Raw genomic sequence first — 23,491 nt, forward strand, 5'->3', positions numbered from 1 at the left:
TTCTTCCAAGAGATGTTAAAGAAACTAAGATGACATAGGATTGGAGCAAATACTTCTATGTGTTGAAAATTGGTTAAAGGATAGGGTGCAGAAGAGTGGTTCTTAACAATCATATTTCAGACTGGAATAGTGGACTCCCCCAGGAATTGGTGCTGGGACCAGCTTTACTCAGTGTCCTTCTAAGCCTCTTGGAGGGCATGCACAATGAAATATCCAAGGTCTATAAATATGGCAAGTCATTTCAGGTAGTAGTCAAATACCATCCTAAAGGTGAGGACTTTCAGAAGGATGTCATAAAACTGACTGGGTAAAAAAGTGCCAGAAAATTTTCAGTGCAAACATATGTTAGGTAGGACATCTGAGGGAACAATGGTCTTATTTATGCTTATATGACATTGAGCCCATTAGTAGATTCAGCTGAAGACAGAAATCTTGAGGTAGTCATTGACAGTTCTTAAAACTGTTGAAATCTGTAGGGGGGTTGTTTAAAAGAGTTTGGGTTTGATTTTTTTTTTTAACATTGGGGGTAGTGAACTGTGGAAGTACATTTACACAGGAGGCTGTGGAAACAGTATTAGCAGGTTCAAAAAGGTGTTAGACAAAAATAAACATACTAAAGGAAGTAGCTTGGGATGTATTCACAAACATGCCTGGAGGAATACAATGATCATGAATGCTGGAAGTACGAGTAGAGTGGACTTGTACCAGGATCATATGGTCTCTGTAAATAGCATCTCCCAATAATAGTTTCAAAGACACAAATTACTGGTCTAGCTGGAGGAGTAGGGCATTCAGCTGATCCAGTTGGGCATTTCTTATCTTTGAAATACCAAAATTCGTTGGTATTTTTTGTGTTGTTAGAAACATGTAAAAATCTGCCCAAATGTGGTAGGATTTGGAGAGATCTCAAAATGATACTTATACCTAATAGTTAAGTATTAGAGTGAATATACAGATACCCTATCAATATCAACGGTGTTTGCCTTTGCTTCCTCTTGGTCCTTACTTAACTTTAGTTTCTTCATTTTATACTTACCCTTTTCTTTGTCTTAATGTGGTATGCCTTATAAAATGAAATGTTAATATACCAAATACCTTACTTATTGTTCTTCCTTTCTCTGAGACATTCCACGGACTTGGACAACTACTGTTGTGGTTAGCAAAAAAATCCTCTCTCCTGCGTGTTTTTTCTTGTATCTTCCCCTTGATGTTGTTATCTCATTTCTCCAAGTGTATGGCTTATTTTTCTTCTGCAACTTCTTGATATAGGCTTTGTAAAATTGATTTTTATATTGGGTAAGTTGTATATAGCCAAAAGCAGGAGCACAATTTTAATTTGAAATTCATTATGAAGAGTGTTTCCTTTTTGCACTGTGACAGCTGATTGCTAGCTAATGCTTTTGTTTATATGCATGTTTATACAGTATATTTTATTAATACCTAAAAATAGCTGTGATTTATATATGCTTGGAGGGAATATTTCTGAGTCAAGATAACTTTAAATTCTTAACTGTTTTTTTTTTAACTGGGTGAATCAGATGGGACAACGGTGAAATTGAAAAGCTTAGCCCGTGGGACATGGAACCAGTTCCTGATAATGGTAGGTGGAAACTCCCTTAATAAAACAGTTTGATGTGCTTCTCCCTCTTTCCAGTTCCTTTGTTTCATGCAGGTAGTGGACCTTAGATGATTCGTATCTTTCTTCCGACTCTTGCCACTAAGTCATCCGAGTACAGTATCCATTGTGCATGTCTACTTAACAGGTGGAACTGATATGGTAATAGTTACCCTTTAAATTATAGAGGATGTCAGCAGGGTGTCTCTGTGTGTTTAGGCAAGGAAGTTCTTAAAGACAGTCTTGCTTCAGATTTGATGAAACACCTTGAATATACCTATATTTTTTCCCTTTGCATCTTCCAGAGCAATTTTGAAGGAAATACTTTAAATGTGTACCTCTGGCTTATGCAATAAAACCTGCTACCTCCAAATGTCAAGTTTCAAAAACATCTCAAGTTTCAAAAAACTAGTTTGTTGTAATATATTATAGTAGAAGGGGATAGGGGAAGAATATGTATAAAATAATTTCCAGTCAGCAAATCCTTACTGCATATGGTTTAAAACCAGCAATTTATAAAGTCTGCTGGTCAAATCCAAATTTGCTGTAAATGAAACAGTTGGATTCCTAGTTTGTCTTATTCAATTCAGTTTTCCAGTGCATGTCAGTACCAGCTGGGTGGAGGGAGGAAAGTTTGTGAAATAGTGAGAGTGGTTACTGAACAAGCTGTTAAAAAGATACTGATTTTCTTAATAACCTTTGCTAGGAGTTAGCTTGTTTCCCAGACACCAGAAAGGCTTATGCTAGATCTTTTTCTTAATATGAGTATATGTACACACATGGGTGTTCTCAGTAGCCACCTGACTGTCTAATCTTCGAAGCGTTAGCTGGGTGCTTCAGTCATCTTGTGATGACAAATTCTGCAAAACAATCTGAAATCAAAATGTGAATTGAAATCTTTGTACGTTTTAGTTTCTAGAAAACAAGTAATCAGCAGGATTTTGGTTTTATATACACAGATTTAGTTGAAACATTCCTTTTTCTCATCACCAACATCTGTCTCCTCCTAACATACGGAAGCTTTTCTTATTCATTGTGAACTGGTTAATGCTTCCCATATATGTCACTAAGAGACAGTCATGTTATTGTTAAAGGCTCACAAGCCTTACATGTGAACTTAAGTCAGGATTTATTTTGTTAACAGGACAAATTGTATCAATTTCTTCTGAATGCTGTATACTATGGTTTAGGTTGCTGTTTATATCAGTGTATTAGTTACCACTTCTTCCTCCTATGGATTGAAATAGAGTAGTGTTCTCAACCACTTCAGTTCGATAGCATAAAGGAACTAGAATTCTTGAAATTGCTACACTGGCAATGTAATGATAGAGACATCTTATAGAAGCTAATTTAAATCTGGATAGTGTTACATGTGTAAGTCGTCATTTGCTCGTTATATCAGAGGCAAAATTTAACTTATTTCTTTAATAAGTTGTTACTTTGCCATGTCAAGAGCTAAAGGTTTGATTGATCTGCAGAGCTATGACTTTACCATAGGAAAACTGGGAAAGGACACAAAAAAAAAAAGCTATAAGCTAGTGTGTCTTTTGTGGTCAAGGTCAAAGAATTGAGAAGAACATCCTCTGAACAGGTCAAGGATAAGTACCACAGCAGCCACTAGGCGAGAGGAAGAACAAAAATTGTCTAAACACAGTCTGGAACACCTTATTTTCTACGTTTCTTTCTACGCTTCTACTTTCTACAGAGTGCCAGGCAGAAGATGGCACTCTGTAGGGAAGTAAAGCTCTTATAGAGAGGTTTTTTGCATTTATAGAAAACATTATTATGTTAACAATACAGTATAAAACGGGTTAAACCCCTTCTCCTTTGCTTTCTTTTCCTTTCCTCAGTTGAATGACAGATCAAATTGAAATTGTACCTCGCATTTGCCACTCTTCTCTCAAAATATTTCTTCTTCATTCAGTTTACTAAGATAGATGTATGGGAGAAGAACAGCACTGAAGTTGGACTAACTAGCAGGTCACAACTTTAATTTGTTACCTTTTGTATCCTGCAAGCATAAGTTTTGTGTCATGATTATCAAGATACAGTATCAGATGTCAAACTCTTTTCTTGTCAGGGACAATGCAGCCAAGACCAGGAAAAGCTGGTGCATATGGACCTGAACATTCAGTTTTGAACAGCCTGCTTACTAAACCACTATTGGTGTGGACTGGCTGTTGTATCTGTTAACTGTCTGTACCTGTACTGTAAGCACTGCAACCCTCCTTCTGGGGGTTCAGCTTTCTGTGACCCATTTACTCCTGAAGGTTAGACCATGTGGTCATACTATATATAAAAAACATGCCAGGAGTTATGACAAGTCTTCTATGTCACATGTAGCAGGGTGCTGCAAAGAACAAAAAGCAAAGATCTTTACGTGCTTGTTGAGAAGGACAGTTTTGTTTGTTTTAGTCTGTCATTTTGCTTTAGTTGTTACTCCTGCAGGAGAAAATCCCTCTTGAGCGCTTATGCAGTGGAGTACCAGATACCGTGTTGAGTTCTTCTTGACACAGCCCTATGTAAGTGTAGAAGCACTACCTGCAGCTTTCTCTTAGTGTTGTCTTCAGGAAGTTTGGTTGCAGAATTTGTTTCAGGTCAAAGATGAGTTAGAAGGAGCATCTAGTGAGTTGCCTCTGCCCATTCAGCTTTTCCTAGCACCTTTTTGTATTTTATCCATTTGTTTCTTTGAAGAACTGCTTCATCTTTAATACTATTTCAGTGGATAACAAATACTGTTAGGGCTCCATCAATGCAATAATGAACAGAGAACTAGAAATGACTTTGGGTTATTAAGACTAACCCTGTTCAGCTGAAAGAAAAAATAGGTTTTTTTGTAAACCTAGAAGATCCCCCACTAAAGCTTCTTTTTTTTCCTCTATAGTAGTTGTAGCTGAAATGTATTTTAGAATTTGTATGCAACATATTCATGGATTACAGGCATTTTAATACTGCGAAGGACCCTATTCTCTTTCCTGCTTTCATTTTTAATGGACAGATTCTCAGACGCTAATTAAGCCTACATGCTTTATACTGTTGAATTTTGCTGCTAATAAAAAATAATTTCTCTGCTAATTCTAGTTGTCCTAATCAGTACAAAGAAGCGATCTTGCCTACCCACGGTGTCTGATCAGGAACCTTCACATGCTTGTTCCTTTTCAAGTGCTCAAATAAGGAACTTAGCTTTTAAAAAACAATGAAAGTGCAGAAACTGCAGATGTACTAAAAACAATCTGTGGGCTTGAGGGGGAAAGATATCCAGGGATAATACATTATCTACTCAATCATTCTGCATTGGCCAGATTGCATTAGTCTTTGGAAGCCTGACTCTTTCTACAGAACCATACATCACAGCTTTATATTTCTACTAGTTCTTATTGCTTTGAAACAATTAATCTGCCATGTTAAAAATAACTATTTTTTTAAAATGGCCAAAAGATCACAGTTACTAATACCAGGAAGGATGTCACAAAGTATATTGCCTATCTTGCTCATGTTTAAAGGTTCAGGACACAAATTGACTCATTAAACTAAGTTATGATCCTGTGAAGTTTAGGGCATGCATTTAAAATAAAAGCATATAAACAACTCTTCTGAGTTTAAGTCCTCTTCTATGTCTAGTGCTTAGATGAAGAGAGGAAAGAGTCTTCTGGAAATTCAGAACTGCAGAAAAGGCGATTAAAGGATATCTTTGTTGCTGTTGTATGCATTTTGTGTACTACTTTTCCCAATAGTCTTAGCGTCAAATTCCACTTTAAGGCAAGAATTTTTTTGTCAGTTATGAGCGTATGAGTATTTAATAAGCACGAGTACTTAACAATCCATCTTGTTGTTTTGTGTTCTCACTTCTTACCCTTTCCTATTTGCTATTACTCTTCAGTTGATCAGCCTGAAGAATTAGGAGCTAGTGTTTCTGTGACTTTTGAAGAGGTGGAGAAGCTCCTATACAAACCGCAAGAAGGGGAGTGGGGAATGAGATCTCGTGATGAAGCGTGTGAACGGATTATCAGTGGTATTGATCAGCTTCTGACTCTTGGTGAGCATGTAACCTAAGCTTTAGGTAGTTTTCTCCTAATATTACATTTATAAACAGCTCCCTGGAATATCCATGGCATCATTTAAAAATTCCCTGTGATAAAGTACTGTAAATGTTCATACATTTTTATGTGCAGTTCTTTCTGTTTGTCTGTACTGAGACTTTTATATTTTTATACATCATGGGTTTTATCAAGGATAATTATATTTAGTTACTGAACACCTGGCTCAATAGTCATAGGCTTACAAGTGTTGAAATAGTTTGTTTAATCTTGCTGTTTCTTAACAGACATTTCAGCAGCTTTTGCTGGTCCAGTTGACCTGTGTACATATCCCAAGTACTGTACTGTGATTGCTTATCCGACAGACCTGAACACTATTCGGACAAGACTGGCTAACCGATTTTACAGGTTAGTACTAGCAGTAGAAACAAGGGAGAACATGGCCTTGACTTTGTACATTGTGAGAAGTTCTAAACTTTTTTTAGTAAAAACAGCAATTACTCTTTTTACAAGCATTCTGAAAACCAATAATCCAGTACCTGAATCAGCATTACTAGTGTTTTGTAGCAGGGCTCTGATGCTTGATAACTGCAATGATATATTCATTTTCATTAAGTTTCTTAGTTCTTAAGGAAATTGACTTCAACCTATATTGGTACTGTGTTCAGAGTTACAATAAACACTGATGTTCTTTCTTTGAGAAATCTGCTATTTGAAATTAGTGAATATTAAAAAAAATTGAAGTTACTTCAGTGCTGAAGACTTAATTCAGATTTTGAAGTGCTGTACTTCAGTTACTTTGAACTTGAAGAGGGTTAAGCTCTTAAGTGGTTATTACTTTCAGAAATGGGCTTAAACACAGCGGTGAAATGTTAAATGTTACCACCAACATTTTAAATTATAAAAACTTATGGCAGAGAAAGGGTGAAGAAATTAAAGTGTAGTGATGATATAGTTCTGATTTGCTGCATGTGCTGGGTAACCATAGCTCTAAAAGAAATTTAAGGGTCATCTTCTTCTGGACTTTTATTCAGTGTGTCTGTAAATAAAGTGAAGAGACGTTAATAGTTGTTTTCCTCCTACATAAGACTGAAATAATGTCTTGGGAAATAGTTTGAAATTCTGTAGGTGACTGTCATGGTTTAACCCCAGCCAGCAACTAAGCACCATGCAGCTGCTCACTCACTCACCCCCCATCCAGTGGGATGGGGGAGAGAATCGGTGGGGGGGGGGGGGGGGGGAAGTAAAACTATAGGTTGAGATGAGAACAGTTTAATAGAACAGAAAGGAAAAAGAAATAATGATAATAATAACAATAATAAAATGACAATAATAATAGAATTGGAATACACAAGTGATGGCACAATGCAATTGCTGCTCACCACGCTCTGACCAACACCCAGTTAGTTCCCAAGCAGTGATCGCCCCCCCAGGCCAACTCCCCCCAGTTTATATAATAGGCATGACGTCACATGGTATGGAATACCCCTTTGGCCAGTTTGGGTCAGCTGTCCTGGCTGTGTCCCCTCCCAGCTTCTTGTGCCCCTCCAGCCTTCTTGCTGGCTGGACATGAGAAGCTGAAAAATCCTTGACTTAGTCTAAACACTACTTAGCAACAACTGAAAATATCAGTGTGTTATCAACATTCTTCTCATACTGAATCCAAAACAACACTACACCAGCTAGTAGAAGGAAAATTAACTCTATTCCCGCTGAAACCAGGACAGTGACGAGCTGCAAACTTGGGGTATCTCTGCTTCACAATTATAAGGAATTGGAAAAATGAATGATAAAAATGAAATTATGTAGTTGTGCTAACTCATTTCTATCAAGTCACAATTTTAATTTGTAGCAGTTTCTACAAATCTGTCATCTTACAGAGGGCACTGCTTTGACTGGTCAGCTGGCCTCAAAGCAAGGTATTTGAGGGAAGACAGAAAAGAACATCAGAGCTGAGACGTCTTTAAAAATGTAATTAGATGAAAAGCTTCTTGTCACTCTTTTTTTTTAATTGCTTATGCCTTGTGTTTATTAGTTAAGAATTACTAAGATACTCCACAACTTGTGTTCCATTTGACAGGGCTTTGTGACAAGCAACTTCCGATGTTTCCAGAATAAATGTTATAATTTACAGTGGCGGTTAAATAGTACTTTTTTCCCCCTCCTTTTGAATAAGGTCAAATGTCAGCTTTTTAAAAAAATGCATGCATTTTTAAAGAATCCAGGGAATCCACAATCCTCAGTATTACTTTGGTGATATTTTATAATTTACTGATAACAAATACTAGTACTTACTTGGCTAGATGTATTAACTGAATTTTAAGAGTGAAACTAAAGTGTGCTGGAATTTCACAGACTTTCTAAAGATAGATTATCTATAATGAGTTGGAAAATGAGTGAGCAAAGTGTGCATTGTTGGTTTTGCTTCCTTGAGTGTGTCTGTCTGTGTGTGTATACATACATACATGCATACTTTAGTTTTCCATGTGAATGAAAAGTTTGAGACTGAGACTAAGGAGACTTAAAAAAAAGGATATCTATCTTAATCTAATGTGGACAGAAAATTACTAAGATATAATTCTTGCAGTTTTTAAGCTTTTCAGCTTGGTATTAAAGATGCAATGTTTTTTTTTAATTTTAAGGAGAATCTCTGCATTGGTTTGGGAAGTAAGATATATTGAAAGTAATGCTAGGACCTTCAATGAACCTGGGAGTGCTATTGCTAGAGCTGCAAAAAAGATCACTACCCAGCTCTTAAAGTTTATCAAGTAAGTGGTGTTTTAATCTAAATAGTGCTTGAATACTTGTGCTCTTCAATGGTGGGAGAGTATAAGCATCTTAAAATCCCTTTGTTGCGAATCCTGCTTCTTTTGATTTCTTACTATTTTTCAATACATTGTGGGACAGTTGTATAATTCTTTTTGAGTACTATCTTAACTGGAGAAATAGTTAAATCTTCAGTGTAGAGACATTTTAACTTTTTCCCTCAGTAGCATTCACTGGTATTTATAGTTTCAAAATGCCACTTGACATGAAAGTAGCTCAACCTATAAAGTAAGTTCTATGTTCTGTCTAGCACATGTCTAGAAGTTCCTGTTGCAGCTTATTGGACTTAGTTCAGTTGAGAGGTTTATTTTTGAAAGAAGTTAGTGTAGGCAGTCTTCCTGCAGGTAGATCAGGCGTGAAGGCCCCTTTCAAATCCCTAATGCTAATTTCACCCTCTTCCCCTCACTTCTTCTGAAATGCGCAGCATGGCAGTTTTTCAGACATAATGTTACTTTGTTAATATTATAATAGTCTTGTGGGTTTTATATTTAATTTAATTCTTAGTTACTGTCTTCCAGTTTATATGTAGCTTTTGGTTGTGGTTGGGTTTAATCTAGGACATTATAGCTATGTTTTTGCTCTTCCAGTAACAGAGATCTAATTGCATTACAGTGATCAGGACTGTACAAACATTTTTGAACTATGTAGCACAACAGATGATGAACAAGATTGTCTTGATGCTGATCTGGTAAGCTTTTTTTGTGGATAATTCCAACAATGCGTGGTGGTAAGAAAATACCACCATCCTTCAAATACTTTTGGTAAAATTGCTCAATTATTTTTATAGAGATGTTTGTATGTATTTATACATTTACATAGCTAATATGAACATGGAATATATTATGAATGGGGGAATGATGTGAGGAGATGCTTTATTAAAATAATTTTGAGTTGTCAATATTTGTTAAGAAGTATAACAAATACACATTTTATACTATGACTGTGTGCCGTCAACTAGAACAATTCTTCTGTGTTTTATGCGTGGCATTGTATTTCTGAAACATGTTAATAATAAGTATTTCAAGAGTACACAAATAGCTCTCATAATTATATGCATCTGGTTATTTCTAAGGTCAAAATTGTCATTCATATAGTCATAAATGCTAAAAGCTGACAAGTTGTATAACTATTGCAGTGATGCTTTGGCTCTCAGTTTCTCTGTATACCACAAGTATGAGTCATGCATCAGATATGCATGCCTCACTGAGAATTTAATAAAGTGCGTTTATCTTATATCTGATAGAGGTAAATATGCACTGTTGTTATGCAGTGAATGCTATCTGCAGTGCTGTGTGTTTATTAATAGTGTACCTAAAACTGCCCAAACTGATGTCTCTCTCACATTTTGATTTCTAATTTGGCATTTATTAACAAGACTTCATAAAGTTGCAAAGCAGCTGCTCTCCCTTCCAGGTTAATATATAGGGAAGAAATTAGTCATTTTACTTCTTTATCTTGCTACTTCAGCATCACCTTAGTACTGCCACATTGTAAGGTTTTTCTTTTTACCCAAAGTAACTTGATCATGTCTTTTCCTAAACTCAGGACAAGCAAAAATCAAAAAGTTTTATGACATTTATTATCAGTGATTTGAATTACTGATAATCTTTAGTCATTGAGGTTCAAAGCTGATGGGTATCTTCTCATTGCAATTTCTGGTGGTGGTTTTTCCTTTGTATTAAGGACAAGAGTTGGAGTTGGGAATCTTCAGTGGTGGTATCTATGATCTTGCTTTCCAGGTCTCTCAAACGCTGTGTTATATTTTTTGATATCCTCGTCTTCTGTCTTATTTAGAGAAATTAGAATAAAAATCTATTTTTACCACAGTATCAAATCTAATGACACTGAGCACCCATTACCTATTTTTTCATACATAATTTTTAAGACGATTTTTTTTTTTATTTTGTGCAGGCTGATGAAAAAAGTCTTCCAAGAACATCATATAGAAGAAGAAAAGTGAGTTGGCTAATCTTTACCATATATACCCAAATCAGGTCTGGCAGGAAAATTGGTTAACAGACTGCATTGAAATTCTGTGGGAGTGATACCTGGTTTTATAACAATCATAGAACAGAATTTTTCTAATGGTATTAAGGAATTAAAAGCTTTGCTTAAATAGGACTTTGCTCTTTTAATGCTTCTGTACTCGTTCTGTATAGTTATCTAGGAAAATCTTGCATACAACTTTTGATACCAGTACTGTTCAGTGTAACAGTTTTCAGTTATCTGTATGATGCTGAAATAAAAGTATTATTCAGCTGAGATGCTTGGAAAAAAGTATTTTGAGTCATGGGTATTATTCAAATCTTTTGAGAATAATTTGGTATCAGGAGGTATATTTTTGTGTGCCTTGGTTATTTAGTGTTAAAAAAAACCCTTGAAAGATAGTAAAAGAAAATTGTATAATTTGTCAGAGTTTATTAATAAAGATTATGAAAAAATCTGCTAGTAGTATAGTGCCCTTTTTGTTATAAAACAATATGTTTGGAAGTGCATTTCTCTGCTACAGAAATAATTCCAGACAGATTATCAGGTTTACTTTCTTGCTATATTTCAGTAATGCTTTTTTCTAACTTTTTTCCAAGGGACGGGGCTTAAAAAAAGGAAGAAGCGTGAAAACTGGCTATGATGAAAACTGTTGGAAGAAGCAGTGTATGGAAGTGGTGAATTTAATTTTCCAGTGTGAAGATTCTGAACCTTTCAGGCAGCCGGTTGATTTGGATCAGTATCCTGTAAGTTGTTCTTTATTAACCTTAACCTTATAAGATATAATTTTTTTTTTTTTTTTCTCTTAGCATTTGGTACCCTAATAAGATCTACATATTGCTCTTGGAGCTATTTGTTCTCTTTATGGCTTTGGTCCCAAACCATTGAAAGAAATTTGCATTTCTCTGTGCTTAGAATGATGAGCTGCGTGCTCTACTGCATCAAGATAACATCCATCAAAATATTGACACGGAACACAAAACAATGGTAGAGCAGTGGTGGTGTCTACAGATCTCCTCATACCTTAAATACAGTTTGAAACCACTCAGCAATCTTTTTTTGCTTGCTTTCTTACTGGCCCTTATAGGGAAATAATTTTAGATAAATCTGTATGTTCTTAATTAAAACGAGTTTCTTGAGGGACAATCTACAAAACCTGTTTACTGAGCCTCAGCTATGAACTTGATTTGTTCCTTCTCTTTCTCTTAGCTGTTCATGGTATTCTTGCTAATTCTTTGGTCTCTTTTTGTCTAAAAACCCAACAAATTTTCAAGGAAAAAAACTTCTTAAAGAGTGTGCAGCTGTTTTCCTATGGGCTTCACATCTTGAGTTTGGGTCTCGCTTCAGGTTTTAAAAACATCTTGAGGTTCTCTAAAACTCATTAACAGGAGAGAAAGATAGAGGTGTTTTGATTTTTTTTTTTTTTTTTTTTTTTTTGAAAAAACACAGATCGGTTTGTTTCTTATAGTAAAATGCATCGGGGAAAGGATTACATGACAATTTACAGCAGTCTCATTTCTCATTTTGATTAACAATAAAAACATTGACTTGCCTGTTACTGGGTAGTTTTTATTGAGGAAACTCAGGAGAATTGAAACTGGAAATCTGCATGTGCAAGCATGTGACATTGTATCAATTCATGATCCTTCAGAAATTCTGAAGAGGACCTTGAAAATGAGCAAGAGTTTGTATGGGATAATGTAGTGGAGGCTTTAAATCAGCTAGTCTGAGCAAAAGCGTTGCTGTCTGCTGTGGTAGGTGCTTCTGTTTTCAGCTGACAGTTAAGATAATCTGTGGTCATCTTAGCTACCCTTAATTTATAGAAATAAAACTTAAAAGTGTTGTTTTTCCTTTACACCTTCTTAAATCTTCTTTTCATATGTTTTATCTAGGATTACAGACATATTATAGACACTCCAATGGACTTTGGTACAGTGAAAGAAACTCTGGAAGCTGGAAATTATGACACTCCAATGGAACTGTGCAAAGATATAAGACTAATATTTAGTAATGCAAAATCTTATACTCCAAACAAAAAGTCAAAGGTAGCTGTTAACATTGGGGGGGGTTATGCTTGTCTTAATGAAATGAGGTATTATTTTGGAATTAGTTTGTTTATCAGTACTTTTGATAAAGCTTCTGGTTAGATAGTGGGGAAAAGTATGACAAAAATATTTAATGTGTTCATTTCTTGTTTATCTAGTGTTACATAGGATTGTGTGCCATGCTTTTTCTATTTCTTTTCTGTACAGTTTTTAATTTTAGAAATGTTACTCTTGGATGAAAGGTTCTGTTCTTAATATATAAGCCACTTCCTTCCAGATTTATAGTATGACCTTGAGATTGTCAGCACTATTTGAAGAGAAAATAAGAAGAATTGTTTCAGATTTCAAAAACGGTCAGAAACAGAATGAAAAACTACGAAGAAACCAGAGATATGCTAGAAGATTTCATAATCAAAGCTCAGTGCAGCATCCTACCAAAATGCTCAGGTAACCAAATTATGAAGATGTGGAGATATATCACAGCTGACTAATATTCATATTGACTGTCATATTTAGTCTGTGAAGAAGAGAACAATTGGTTTATTAAATGGTTGACTAACTCCAGTGAGACTTTTTGTAATTGCTTCTCTTGCAGTAGGAAAGATATGAAGATACGAAAAAAAAAAAAAGCAGGTTTTTTGTAATATTAAACTGGCTGTGAAACAACGAAGGGGCTGAAGAGTGGAAAAGGTTGGGGTTTTGTTTTTGTGGTTTTAAATATTTCAGAAACAAAGATTTACTTGCTGTATATATTACATAGATTACAAAGTTGCATATATTACATGTTTTATCATGTACAGAAGAAAGCTAGTCCTATGGAATTTAGAAATTTTCACTTACTGTAGCATTCCATTGGTAGCTAGATAAGCCTTTTCTCTTTTGAAGGAAAACAAGCTTTTGAGACAACTGCTGGTTGACATGATTAACTCATGTAGTCTTAATTTGCATATGGGATGAAGTGAGACAAAATACAAAAGCTAAACGTGGTAAATTGTTGAAACTGAGCTTATACCTTTCTGCTACTGTCCAGCCTTTCTTCTCTGGCAGTGAAAGGATAGGAATAAGAGTTTTAAGAAAAAAACCAAAATCTAAGAATACACTTTTTTGCCACATTTCGCTTTCTTCTCTTAAAATTTCAGTGGATTACTTCTACATTTTCAAATTCTATTATGCATCTGTGTTGGATTATGCTACAGGCACACCTTGCAGTAAGCTTTAAGCTTTACTGGGAGTATTCCTTCGATTCTGATTTCTTCCCAGAGAAATAAAGAAACACGCATCAGGATAGGCAGAAATTTTCCTTTGAAACAACACTTCTGCTCTTATCTGAAGAATTGTATGCAACTTGTTTACAAATCAGTGGTGCTCAGCAGGACTGAGGTTTGGGACTATTTGGGAGAGTGTTTGGATAGCAAAAAGAGCATATACATCTTGTGTACCTAGATGAATATTTGAAAACCTGTGACTCTAAGGAAGCAACTGACAAAATAGTAGTTCTAAATGCGAAAATAAGTCACTTATCAGGACCGCGCATATAGTACGGAAGAATTGAATCAGTGAGTTTCTCTACAAGCATGCATTTTATTTTAGACAGTAAACTTTCTCTGAAGATACACCTTCTTTGTGTCTTTATTCCACAATAAACAGTTCCAATGGTAGTACGCATGGCACTTAGTTTGAGGCTTATGTGCAATTAACAAGAGACTGGGAATTCAACAGAAATTGAGGCTGCTGTTGCAATTTCTTGGTAAACAATAAGAGGACATTGCTGTCTAGAAGGCATTTAGTATTAACTTCTTTGTTTCTCAGAGCAGAGAAGGAATGTCTCCTCTCGTTTCACTTCACTAGGAGTATGGACTGTTATTTTAATGAAAGTACTTAATACTTATCCTTGTCAAAGTTAAAATTGTCCCACGCCACGTTAGCTCACAAATCTAACTACCTTTCCGTAAATCTGAAATCGTGTGACATACAGTTAGTTAAGCTTTCAGAGAGAAGTATTGTTAAAATACATAATTGCCACAATTTCTCATAGCTTTACAACTTCTGTTGCTTTTACTTCTTTCCCCTTTCACTAGAAATTTGAAGCAGAAACCATTGAAGTCTCAGGCAAAAATTGAATCTGAGCAGGAAGATTCTTTTACTCAACCTACCTCAAGCAGAGCCACCTGTGTTGCAAGCCATAAAATGAATGCTAGCAATTACAACCATAGTTCCTCTGGTGAATCCTCTGATTCTGCATGCCTGGCATCCTTTGAAAGGAATGGAAAAGCTAGATCCACAACACTAACAAATTGTTCTGCATTATCATCAGGTCAGAAATGGAATCTGTTTCAGATGAGGATTTTCATCTTGGTCTTACCTATGAATTGTCCACTAATGTTTCCTTTCCTTTATAATTTCCATAATTTGCAATTGCATTCTGAATTGTTAAACGAGGTTTGCATTTTTAATGTGAAATTTTTTGAGACCTAGATTTCCATGCAGTTTGGTTTTTGTGTAATACAGAATTTTGTGTATTTCAATGAATTTTGGACACTTAACTACATTACTGAATGTTATAAAAAATCTGTGTACTAAACATAGACATTTCTGCTTTAAAATCCCGTAGAATGCAGTAAGTTTACTTAACTTTTGTTAATTAAAAAGCTTGCACCTAAGCAAAAATCTGTCAATAGGATAGTTTGTTTCTTAGAGGGAGAGCTGTCTCAGTTGTATATCCATTTTGCAGTCAAGTGGATGGGGGGTTTTTTGTAGGTTTTATATGGGGATTCACAACAAAGCTGAATTGAGTAAGATTGATGATAAGAAAAAGTTGACCTGCTAACTACATGGTTACTCGATGCTCTTAAGTCTTACCAAATAGAATAATAGAATTTCTTGATTTTAAGCAGCTGTTCTAGGAAAGTGGTAATAGTGAATGGATGTGTCTTATTTGAGAGGAAAATGTAGTGTATTTGAGAAATGGTGCTATATGAAATACAGGTTATACACCCATATATGTTACATAAAAGTTGTCATCCAAAATTAGCAAATGACAGAAGTTCCCCAAGACATAAAAACCTTCCTGTCTTTTCCTTCTTCCCCTATACCTCACTTTGACAAAAATTCAGCTTGTTTCAAAGAATAAGAATGCAAGTCCTGGTAAAAGAGATCTGTCAGAATATGTTTTGTGTTGGGTTTTAACATCCTTTTCTCTTAATTCTGTTATTTGGAAACAGCTGTGTTATTTTACTTGAAACTTAAATACAGGTTAAAGAAGCTTCCTGTCACTGAACACCGTATAAATATGGAGTGGTATATTTTGTAGAGCTATCAATTTCATACATGTAAGACATAAAGGCATGATAGCATATTGTAAGAGAATGTCATGAGGGAGTTTTGAAGATATCCTGGATCAGCAAAATGTAGCTCTTAACTGGAAGCTAACTATGTTTAGAATTCTGATTGACAATTATTTTTTTTAACAGAAAGTGAAATAGAGGGTTCTTTGGTTTCTTCATCTACTTCCTCTTCATCTTCATCCTCTACAAGTAGCTCAGAAGACAGCAAAGAAAGCTCTGTGACTCTTGTGTCACCTCTACTACACAATGGTGTCTGTAGACGAAAGAACAGCAATTGTAGGATAACTAGAAATCAAGCTGCTCAGAGAAAACAAATAGGTAAGATTTGAGTAGTTTTCTTGTGAACGGCAAATAACACAAGTGTGTGTGTGTATATATGTATCTAAATAAAAGTAAATGTAATTAGTATTTTTTAAGTTGTTGTATATGTAAGATACTAACTTTTTGATTGGTGATAGTTCTGAAGCTCTCAGAATACTACACTCAACTTTTAAGAAGATTTTTTTTTTTTTCCAATAGTTAGAGGAGGAGGGCAGAAACCAAGAGCCTAGTGAGAGGGAATGTCTTGCAACATTTTATATGTTAATGAAAGTAAAAGCAATAATTCATAAAGAAGTTCTAATTTTCACAAAACTAGAATGAATCCGAAATTTATGGCATAGCTAAATAATTTTGCTTGGTAGATGACAAAAGCACATAACTATTACTAGGGAGTGTATTTCACCTGTCATGTCTGTGGGTAGAACCTGTTCCAGAATTGACAAGACTTAAGAAACTGCTATTTTTACATTTAAGATACTAATCTTTCCTTTCCTTTACAGGAACACTTATTCAGGAGAATGGGAATACACGAAAAACTGTCAGGAAAAAGTTATATGGAAGTGACTCTGAAAATACTTCAGTGGTGACATTGGAGTCACTGAGTAATAGTACTGGTAGGCATAGAAAAACTCCACGCAGAAGTGCTGCTGTGGCTGCTAATAAGTTAAGGCTAATGAGTGATGTGGAGGAAGAGGTTTCAAGCTCAGAAAGTATTGGCATTGGATGCAAGAATAGAAAACTGCCTCACCGAAATGCCTCAGCTGCAGCCAGGCGAATGTTACTGGAGGGGTCTGAGGATGATGTGGGCTTAAAGTCTGAAAGTGAAAAAGAAATAGAAGAGCAGCTTACCAAGAGGAAAATTCTTTCTCAGTCTGGTTCATCTGCTGCACGAAGAAAATTTGTTAGTGAATCTGAAAATGGAACTTCGGATTCTGAGACAGACACGCAGATGAAGCAGAAAAACTGGCAAAGCAATGGTCATAAACAGTTACGTGGGACAGTCCATTCTGTATCTCCCAAAATGAAAAGTCCCACCCTAGACTTCTCAGAGGAGGACTCTAAAAGCCATAATTCAGAGGATGGGAGCAGTCAAAAAGTTTCTGACCAGTCAACATCTGCACATAATAAACCTGCAGTGAGCAACTCTGAGGATGAAGTGGATTCTGAATCTGATAGATGGAATGGCAGAAAAGCAACTGGTCTGCAGCTTCCTGCTCCTTTAAAAAAAGCTAAAGTCTTGAGTGATTTAGAGGACACAGCAGAATCTGAAACAGAAGACAAAGAGGATGGGAGAAGTTTTGTCTCTGAGAGCTTGGTGCCAACTAAAATTGCAGGGAGTTCAAAATCTGGACCTGGTGCCAGCTTCAACCACTCTTCTGATACAGAACCTGAGACAGATTCCAATAACAGTAATTATTGTGAAACTTCAAAAACAAAAAAGAGGAAGAGAAAAGGAAAAACAAAAATCGTTAGAAAAGGTAAAAGTTTTAATGCATCTAACTCTTGATACTGACTAGATGAAGGAGACGACAAGATTAATGACTGGGAGGATTTGGACCATACAAAGTGTAATAGTGTTCCTTGTTGTTCTAAAATAACTATAGATGAGGGAAGGAGAACTATAAGGTATGATGATGATGATGATGATGACAGTGTCTAGAAGTCTAGATAGATTTGGAACTGGGAGGTTACCAAACACAGCACTGAGAGAAAACTATTAAAGTTTGGTGTAGTTCTACAGTATTTAGAATTCAGATTGAATGCTGGCCATGCTTGTGCAATTCAGGCAATATGTTTCTCTATGAAAAACTTGTCATTAAATCATGATTGTTCTTTCCATATTTAACTTGCACTTGCTTATCTACATAGCAGAGTAACTAATGCTAAAATACCTGTTCTGAAGTAATATTGCTGTGTGTGCATGTCATGACAGTTAAATTTGAGAAAAGCTGGCTTTCAGGTTGTTGGCACAAAACTAAGCAATATTCTAAAGGGTGTTGTGAATGAATTCTATGGTATGCAGCTCAAGGTAGCAGAATCTCAAAAGGAGCAATACATTCTCTTTCTTTGGCCTGCTCCTTGTTTTGAGAATTTCAGTAATGAAACCCCCCTGGTTTCTAGTCCTGTTACCTTGAGTTTGTGGGTAAAGTAATAGTACTTAGTTCAGATTATCTTAATTTTCTGTTGAAATTTTCTGTACCAAAGCAGACAACCATTATTTTCAATTAAGTAACCTGATTTTTATTTATAGTCTTTCAAAATGAATTTGATCGAAAGGTGTTTTAATTATTCTTACTTCCATGGTGTACACTGGAACCTGTAACTTGATTTGACTTTTGGATTTTATTCTGTCAGGGATGCGTAGCATCCTTAAGACAGAGAGGCACTTTGCTACATTGGTAGTGTATGGCTTTTCCCAGATTTAACATACAGGGGTTTGGGTGGTTTTGGGGGGGAGGTTCCTTGCTTGCTTTAGTTTCATAGATTCATGGGTGTCTAAGCAGTGTTGTATCTAATTGAAGCATCATGTCACTGTTCTAACTACATTATCATACTGATAAGACATTACATGAGAAGATCTCTGTAAAGCAGTTAGCAACAGCCAACTGAAGGGCAGAAATTCCAGATGGTTGCAGAAGCAAGATTTACCATTCCACTTGTTTCAAAAAGTTTAGTTCTTTGCTTTTGGGGTTTTTTCTATAATTTTGTCTGTCACTCAAATGCTTGTGTGTGCTGGCTGATACGTTATGATTTGGAGATTTGTTTTGGGGTTGGGTTTTTTTTTTATTAAGCTTATCAGAATGATGCTAAGATTTATTAAAACAGGTTCTGTCCATTATGTGTCTTCGTGTTGTTAGGGGACTGGTCCTGACTTAGAATTTGAAAGACTGTTCAAAGATTGGTGTTTGGTCTAATCCTTCCAAACCTGTCACTGAATCACAGAGACCAGATTATGAAACTCTAAAAACTCCTTTGGAATTTTAACTGTGGTTGGAGTTTTTGTGGTTTGGTTCCGCGGCCCCCCCCCCCCCCCCCCCAAAAAAATCTGTGAAAGATCTTAAACACTCTTAAAAGACTTGACTTGAGAGAATACCCATAAGTGGCAATAGATAAAGCTGGATCCTTAGCTTTTTCCATATCTAACTTTCTTCAGGTGCAAGTTGTCAGTATGCTTTACAATGAGTAAAGCAAATTTTTCAGGCTTTGAGAGCTCTCATGACTTACAGTTATCATAAAGAGAAAAATGAGTATGTTCAATGTACAGGATTATATTGTGTGAACTGTTGCACACATTTTTACATAGCATTTCTTTTTATTTTCAAGACTTCATTATATAGCTTTTGTTTTATTATTATGGTGCAAAGACTAATCTTTCCCAGCAGTCTTCCTCACCCACCTCCCTCAAAGCAAGCAGTCTGCATTGTTTAGCCTTAACACATGGGTTTACAGGAATTCGGTGCCCTGCAAATAGTTATCAAAAGGCTTTAAGGGAATTAAAGAAAAAAAGTACTCAAGCTCAAGGGGTGTGGTTAGTTGTATTCCATACCAAGCATACAAAACAGAATTAAACTTTTCCGGTGCACATAATATTTGATCAGAATTGAAGTCTGCCATGTTTTGGAGCAAAAATTCCTATCAGTGTTTTCAGTTACTTCCTACATCACTTTATTTGGCAACTGAGAAAAGAGGCATCTTCAGTACTGCATTGTAGAAGGGTAAAATCCTTCTGTGTCCAAGCTGCTTCCTTTCCAGTGTTCAGTGTCAACTGAATGCTGCCTTGCCAAAAAATAAGGTGGCGGAAAGGATTCTTTTTGACAGCATATATTTTTTTCTTCCAGACTGAGTAAATTTTTAACAGCCTTTTATGTTTGATTGTTTCACATTTTTGTGCCCTCTCAGGTAGTAGCTTTGATACACACTTGTAATGCAGCAGTTAAAGAATCTTGAGAAGAACATAATTGTCTCTTGAGATGAATCCATCTTGACAGTTTTCCTCAAGGAATACTTATTTCTTTTGTACTAAAAAGATCTTTGTATTTATAGTTGCTAAACATACTGAAAACCTTTCTTAATGTTTTAACATTAGCAATGTGCAAAGATGCCAGATGGACCTGAGGAGCAGCAGGGAAGAGCTGTTGAGTTCTGTAATTGGCTACTGAACTCTAGACTTGTCAGAACTATGTTGCCATAGTCACTTTCTAAAACTTAAGAGAATTGGGGGAGGGGATCTTTTAATAGCTTTATAGAATTTAAAATCTTACTTGAACGTGCTCCATATGTCAAAACTCCCGAGTCAAATATTAAAACTTTTTGGGGGGTTTTTTGGAGACTTGTACCATTACTTTGAGAAGATTTGAAGAGACTTTTAATACAGAAAAAAGGGAAGGTATTTGTACAAATACTTCATCTTGTGGGAATTTGTAGCTTTTGGAGTAGCCAACTGGTAACATTTCCCTTATCAAGCTTTGTCTACACCTCATTTTTAAGGGGAAAACAAGACTGGTTAATTTTAAAAACTTCCCTTACACTTTTTGTGTAAACATTTCCCATGAAATCTGTAGAAGCTGTCACACTGGGTAGCCAACACTGAGCTTTGGGTCTCTTTAGTTTGTCCTTTGAATGTAACGTGGATGTTTTAAATGTTTATATTGTAGAGTTTTAAAGCTTGATGAAAATTTGGTTTCTCTTCTTGCCAATTCTTTAACACTCTGGTTAAACTGTAGCTTCTGCTGTATTGCACCTTTTATGCCCATGAGTGTGAAATGTTAATTTGTCTTCCAGCTCTAACTTGGAGCAAAACTCCTCTTACACATATATTCTCTCTTAAACTTTTTGGATTATTTCTTTTTTTTTGTTAATTCTCATCCTTTTACTTGGGCCATAGCTTCTTTAGTAATCAGTGTTCATCCACTAGGTAAAACTGCCGATCATAAAAACAAATTCAGCATTGTTTTCCATGTGCAGTTGGTGCCAAGCATTGGCAAGTATCAATAAGTATTATCAGTTAGTTGCCAAGGGCTGCATTTTTTTGATGATCATAATAACATTACCAAAGATTTTAATGAGAATCAGTAAGAAAATAAACAGTATATTTTTTACTTTAATATCCACGTTTTTGCTTTAAGGGGGGCTCATTTATTATGGAACAGTCTTACTCCATACAAAATGTTTAACATGCCCTGCCCTGCATAAGCACCCAAATGTTGAGGTGCATGCACAGTACAATGTCAGGTTTTTTGTGTTACAAAAATTTTTAAGCTGCTGCCCTTTTGAAACTCTTAAATCAAATGAAGAGACCCCACCTAAAGGAAATCCCTAAGGTGAGTATGGAGCAAGAGCAAGTATCACTAAGTTTCTACAAGGCCATGAAGTATGCTCTTTAGAAGTCAGTAAGGATAAAATACAGTCATGAATACTTGCATCATTTGGGTCTCATTGCACAGTCATCTGCCAAAAGGGCTCAGTATACTGCTAACTTAGTAAAAAACTTCTTAATGTTATGTTTCCAGTATGTGCAGAACCAGGATGGTTAAAGATGTAGGGCCAAGTCTGAGACTTCTTGCACGTGAAAGGGGAATATATCATTGTCCTATACAGTGTTCTTTATAGGCAGGTAACTTTGGGGCATTTAGTTTTCTTTACATTGTGATTTATTCCCCCTGATTGTTTTGTTGAAACATTAGTTGTCCTATATATGAACCGATAGCTAGCTTTGGACAATGTTTACTGTAAAACACAATATTTTCCATTTCAGTTTATCTAATCTTTAATCTAATTTGGGATATTACCACAGGTAGTTACATAATTATTTTTAAATTAGCAGATGCCCTTTCTAGCTCATTTTTTTCCTCAACAGTCAATGGATGCAACAACAGATGTGCTATTAGCACAGCCTGGTTTACTGTGGTTTGCCAAACTGATGCATGCATTGCCCTGTTCTAAGGAGGCTGTTAACTGTAAATAGGAAGCTAAACTTGTTTGTACTTCTAAAAGTTACTGTTAGGTACTGCTGTAGTATATGCATGCTTTTATTTAAATACCTACATGTAGGCACGTATATATTTATATAATACATATTTTCAAATAAATACATATTCTCTCTGTAAACTATATATACACTACACAATTAACCAGCTAAGCAAATTATGTGGAAACTTTGCTTTGGTTATTTTTTTAATATATGTAATATATATACACTACATATATACTATAATATATAAAACATAGTATATATAGTACTGTAATTTATATTATACTTTATCTAATGTGGTTTATATAATATAGATCTATAGTATATAGCATGTTTTTGTATATATGAGGGGAAAAAAACCAAACAACTAGAAGTTTTCACATAAATTGCATAGTTGGTCAATAAGGGTTGGGAAATACTTTGTGGACTGCAGTACACCCTGCAGATTAGCTGACTGGAAGTGTGGCTGCATATTCCTACCCAGTATTGCAGCCTGGACTTCAGGTTTAGAGTTTGGTGGCATGAACTCCAGGACAGCTTGTCACAATGGTAAACTTGATGGACAAGGCCTTTGTGTCTTGGTGCCTTTCTTTTAAATGCTGTCCCAGTTTTTGTGGGTAGTGGAGTTTGTTTAATCCTCCCTCTTCCTGCCTGTGCAATCTGTTTGTACCTTTGCAGCATTTAATTCAGGATGTTCATTGTGTAGTTTCATTAAGCTTTAATTAAAGCTTTAATTAAAAAATGAGCTTTATACAAATTTGTTCCCAATTTAAGATTTTGTATACAATGTATAGATTTAATATTCTGGTAGTGTGTTGCAGAAAGGCTGGACTCCTTTACACTTTAGTCTTGCATTCCATCTTAGGAATTAGCTGTTGAAACTTTGAAAATACACATAATCTGTTTATGATGATAAAGGCTTTTTTTCTCAAAACATGCATCTATAAACACCTAAGCACCTGTTACTGTGACAAACTGGCCAAAATCATTGTGTGCATTCTTTTTCTTTTTTTCTTTTTTTAGCTGCCTTTCTGGGAATAGTTCCAGTTGATATCTTTAAGGTTTAAACATTTATTTCTTGAGAAGGCCAAAGGGGATTAAGTTAGCACTCAGTATTAAGGCTGGGCAGTCTTTTCCACCTTACCAAACTGCCCTTCTAGAATGCGAGTGTAGCTCAAAGCAGATGTAAGGTTGGGTTATACATTTCCATGCTTACTAACTGGTCAAAATGCCTCTTTGTACCAGTAACTTGTGTGTTGTTTGCCACCACTGGTATGTTATGATACATCACTATGTTTACTTAAAGTATTTTCCTGTTTCAAGTGTAATTTACCATGTATTTTCCT

General features: G+C 35.6%; 1 protein-coding gene across 2 annotated transcripts in view; it reads left to right on the top strand.

The window, feature by feature from the left end:
• The window catches only part of BRWD1 (bromodomain and WD repeat domain containing 1), a 66,520-nt gene that overhangs the window by 37,428 nt on the left and 5,601 nt on the right, over window positions 1-23,491 (top strand). For both annotated transcript variants that reach the window (XM_052794168.1, XM_052794169.1), the window contains 12 exons: window positions 1,539-1,600; window positions 5,496-5,651; window positions 5,940-6,060; window positions 8,295-8,420; window positions 9,091-9,166; window positions 10,390-10,434; window positions 11,064-11,210; window positions 12,357-12,509; window positions 12,787-12,956; window positions 14,588-14,823; window positions 15,980-16,171; window positions 16,675-17,652. In XM_052794168.1, the coding sequence (XP_052650128.1) occupies window positions 1,539-1,600; window positions 5,496-5,651; window positions 5,940-6,060; window positions 8,295-8,420; window positions 9,091-9,166; window positions 10,390-10,434; window positions 11,064-11,210; window positions 12,357-12,509; window positions 12,787-12,956; window positions 14,588-14,823; window positions 15,980-16,171; window positions 16,675-17,652 (2,462 nt within the window). The remainder of the gene's footprint in view (window positions 1-1,538; window positions 1,601-5,495; window positions 5,652-5,939; window positions 6,061-8,294; window positions 8,421-9,090; window positions 9,167-10,389; window positions 10,435-11,063; window positions 11,211-12,356; window positions 12,510-12,786; window positions 12,957-14,587; window positions 14,824-15,979; window positions 16,172-16,674; window positions 17,653-23,491) is intronic.

This window comes from Harpia harpyja, chromosome 8 (assembly GCF_026419915.1).
Source record: "Harpia harpyja isolate bHarHar1 chromosome 8, bHarHar1 primary haplotype, whole genome shotgun sequence".
Taxonomy (NCBI): Eukaryota; Metazoa; Chordata; class Aves; order Accipitriformes; family Accipitridae; genus Harpia; species Harpia harpyja.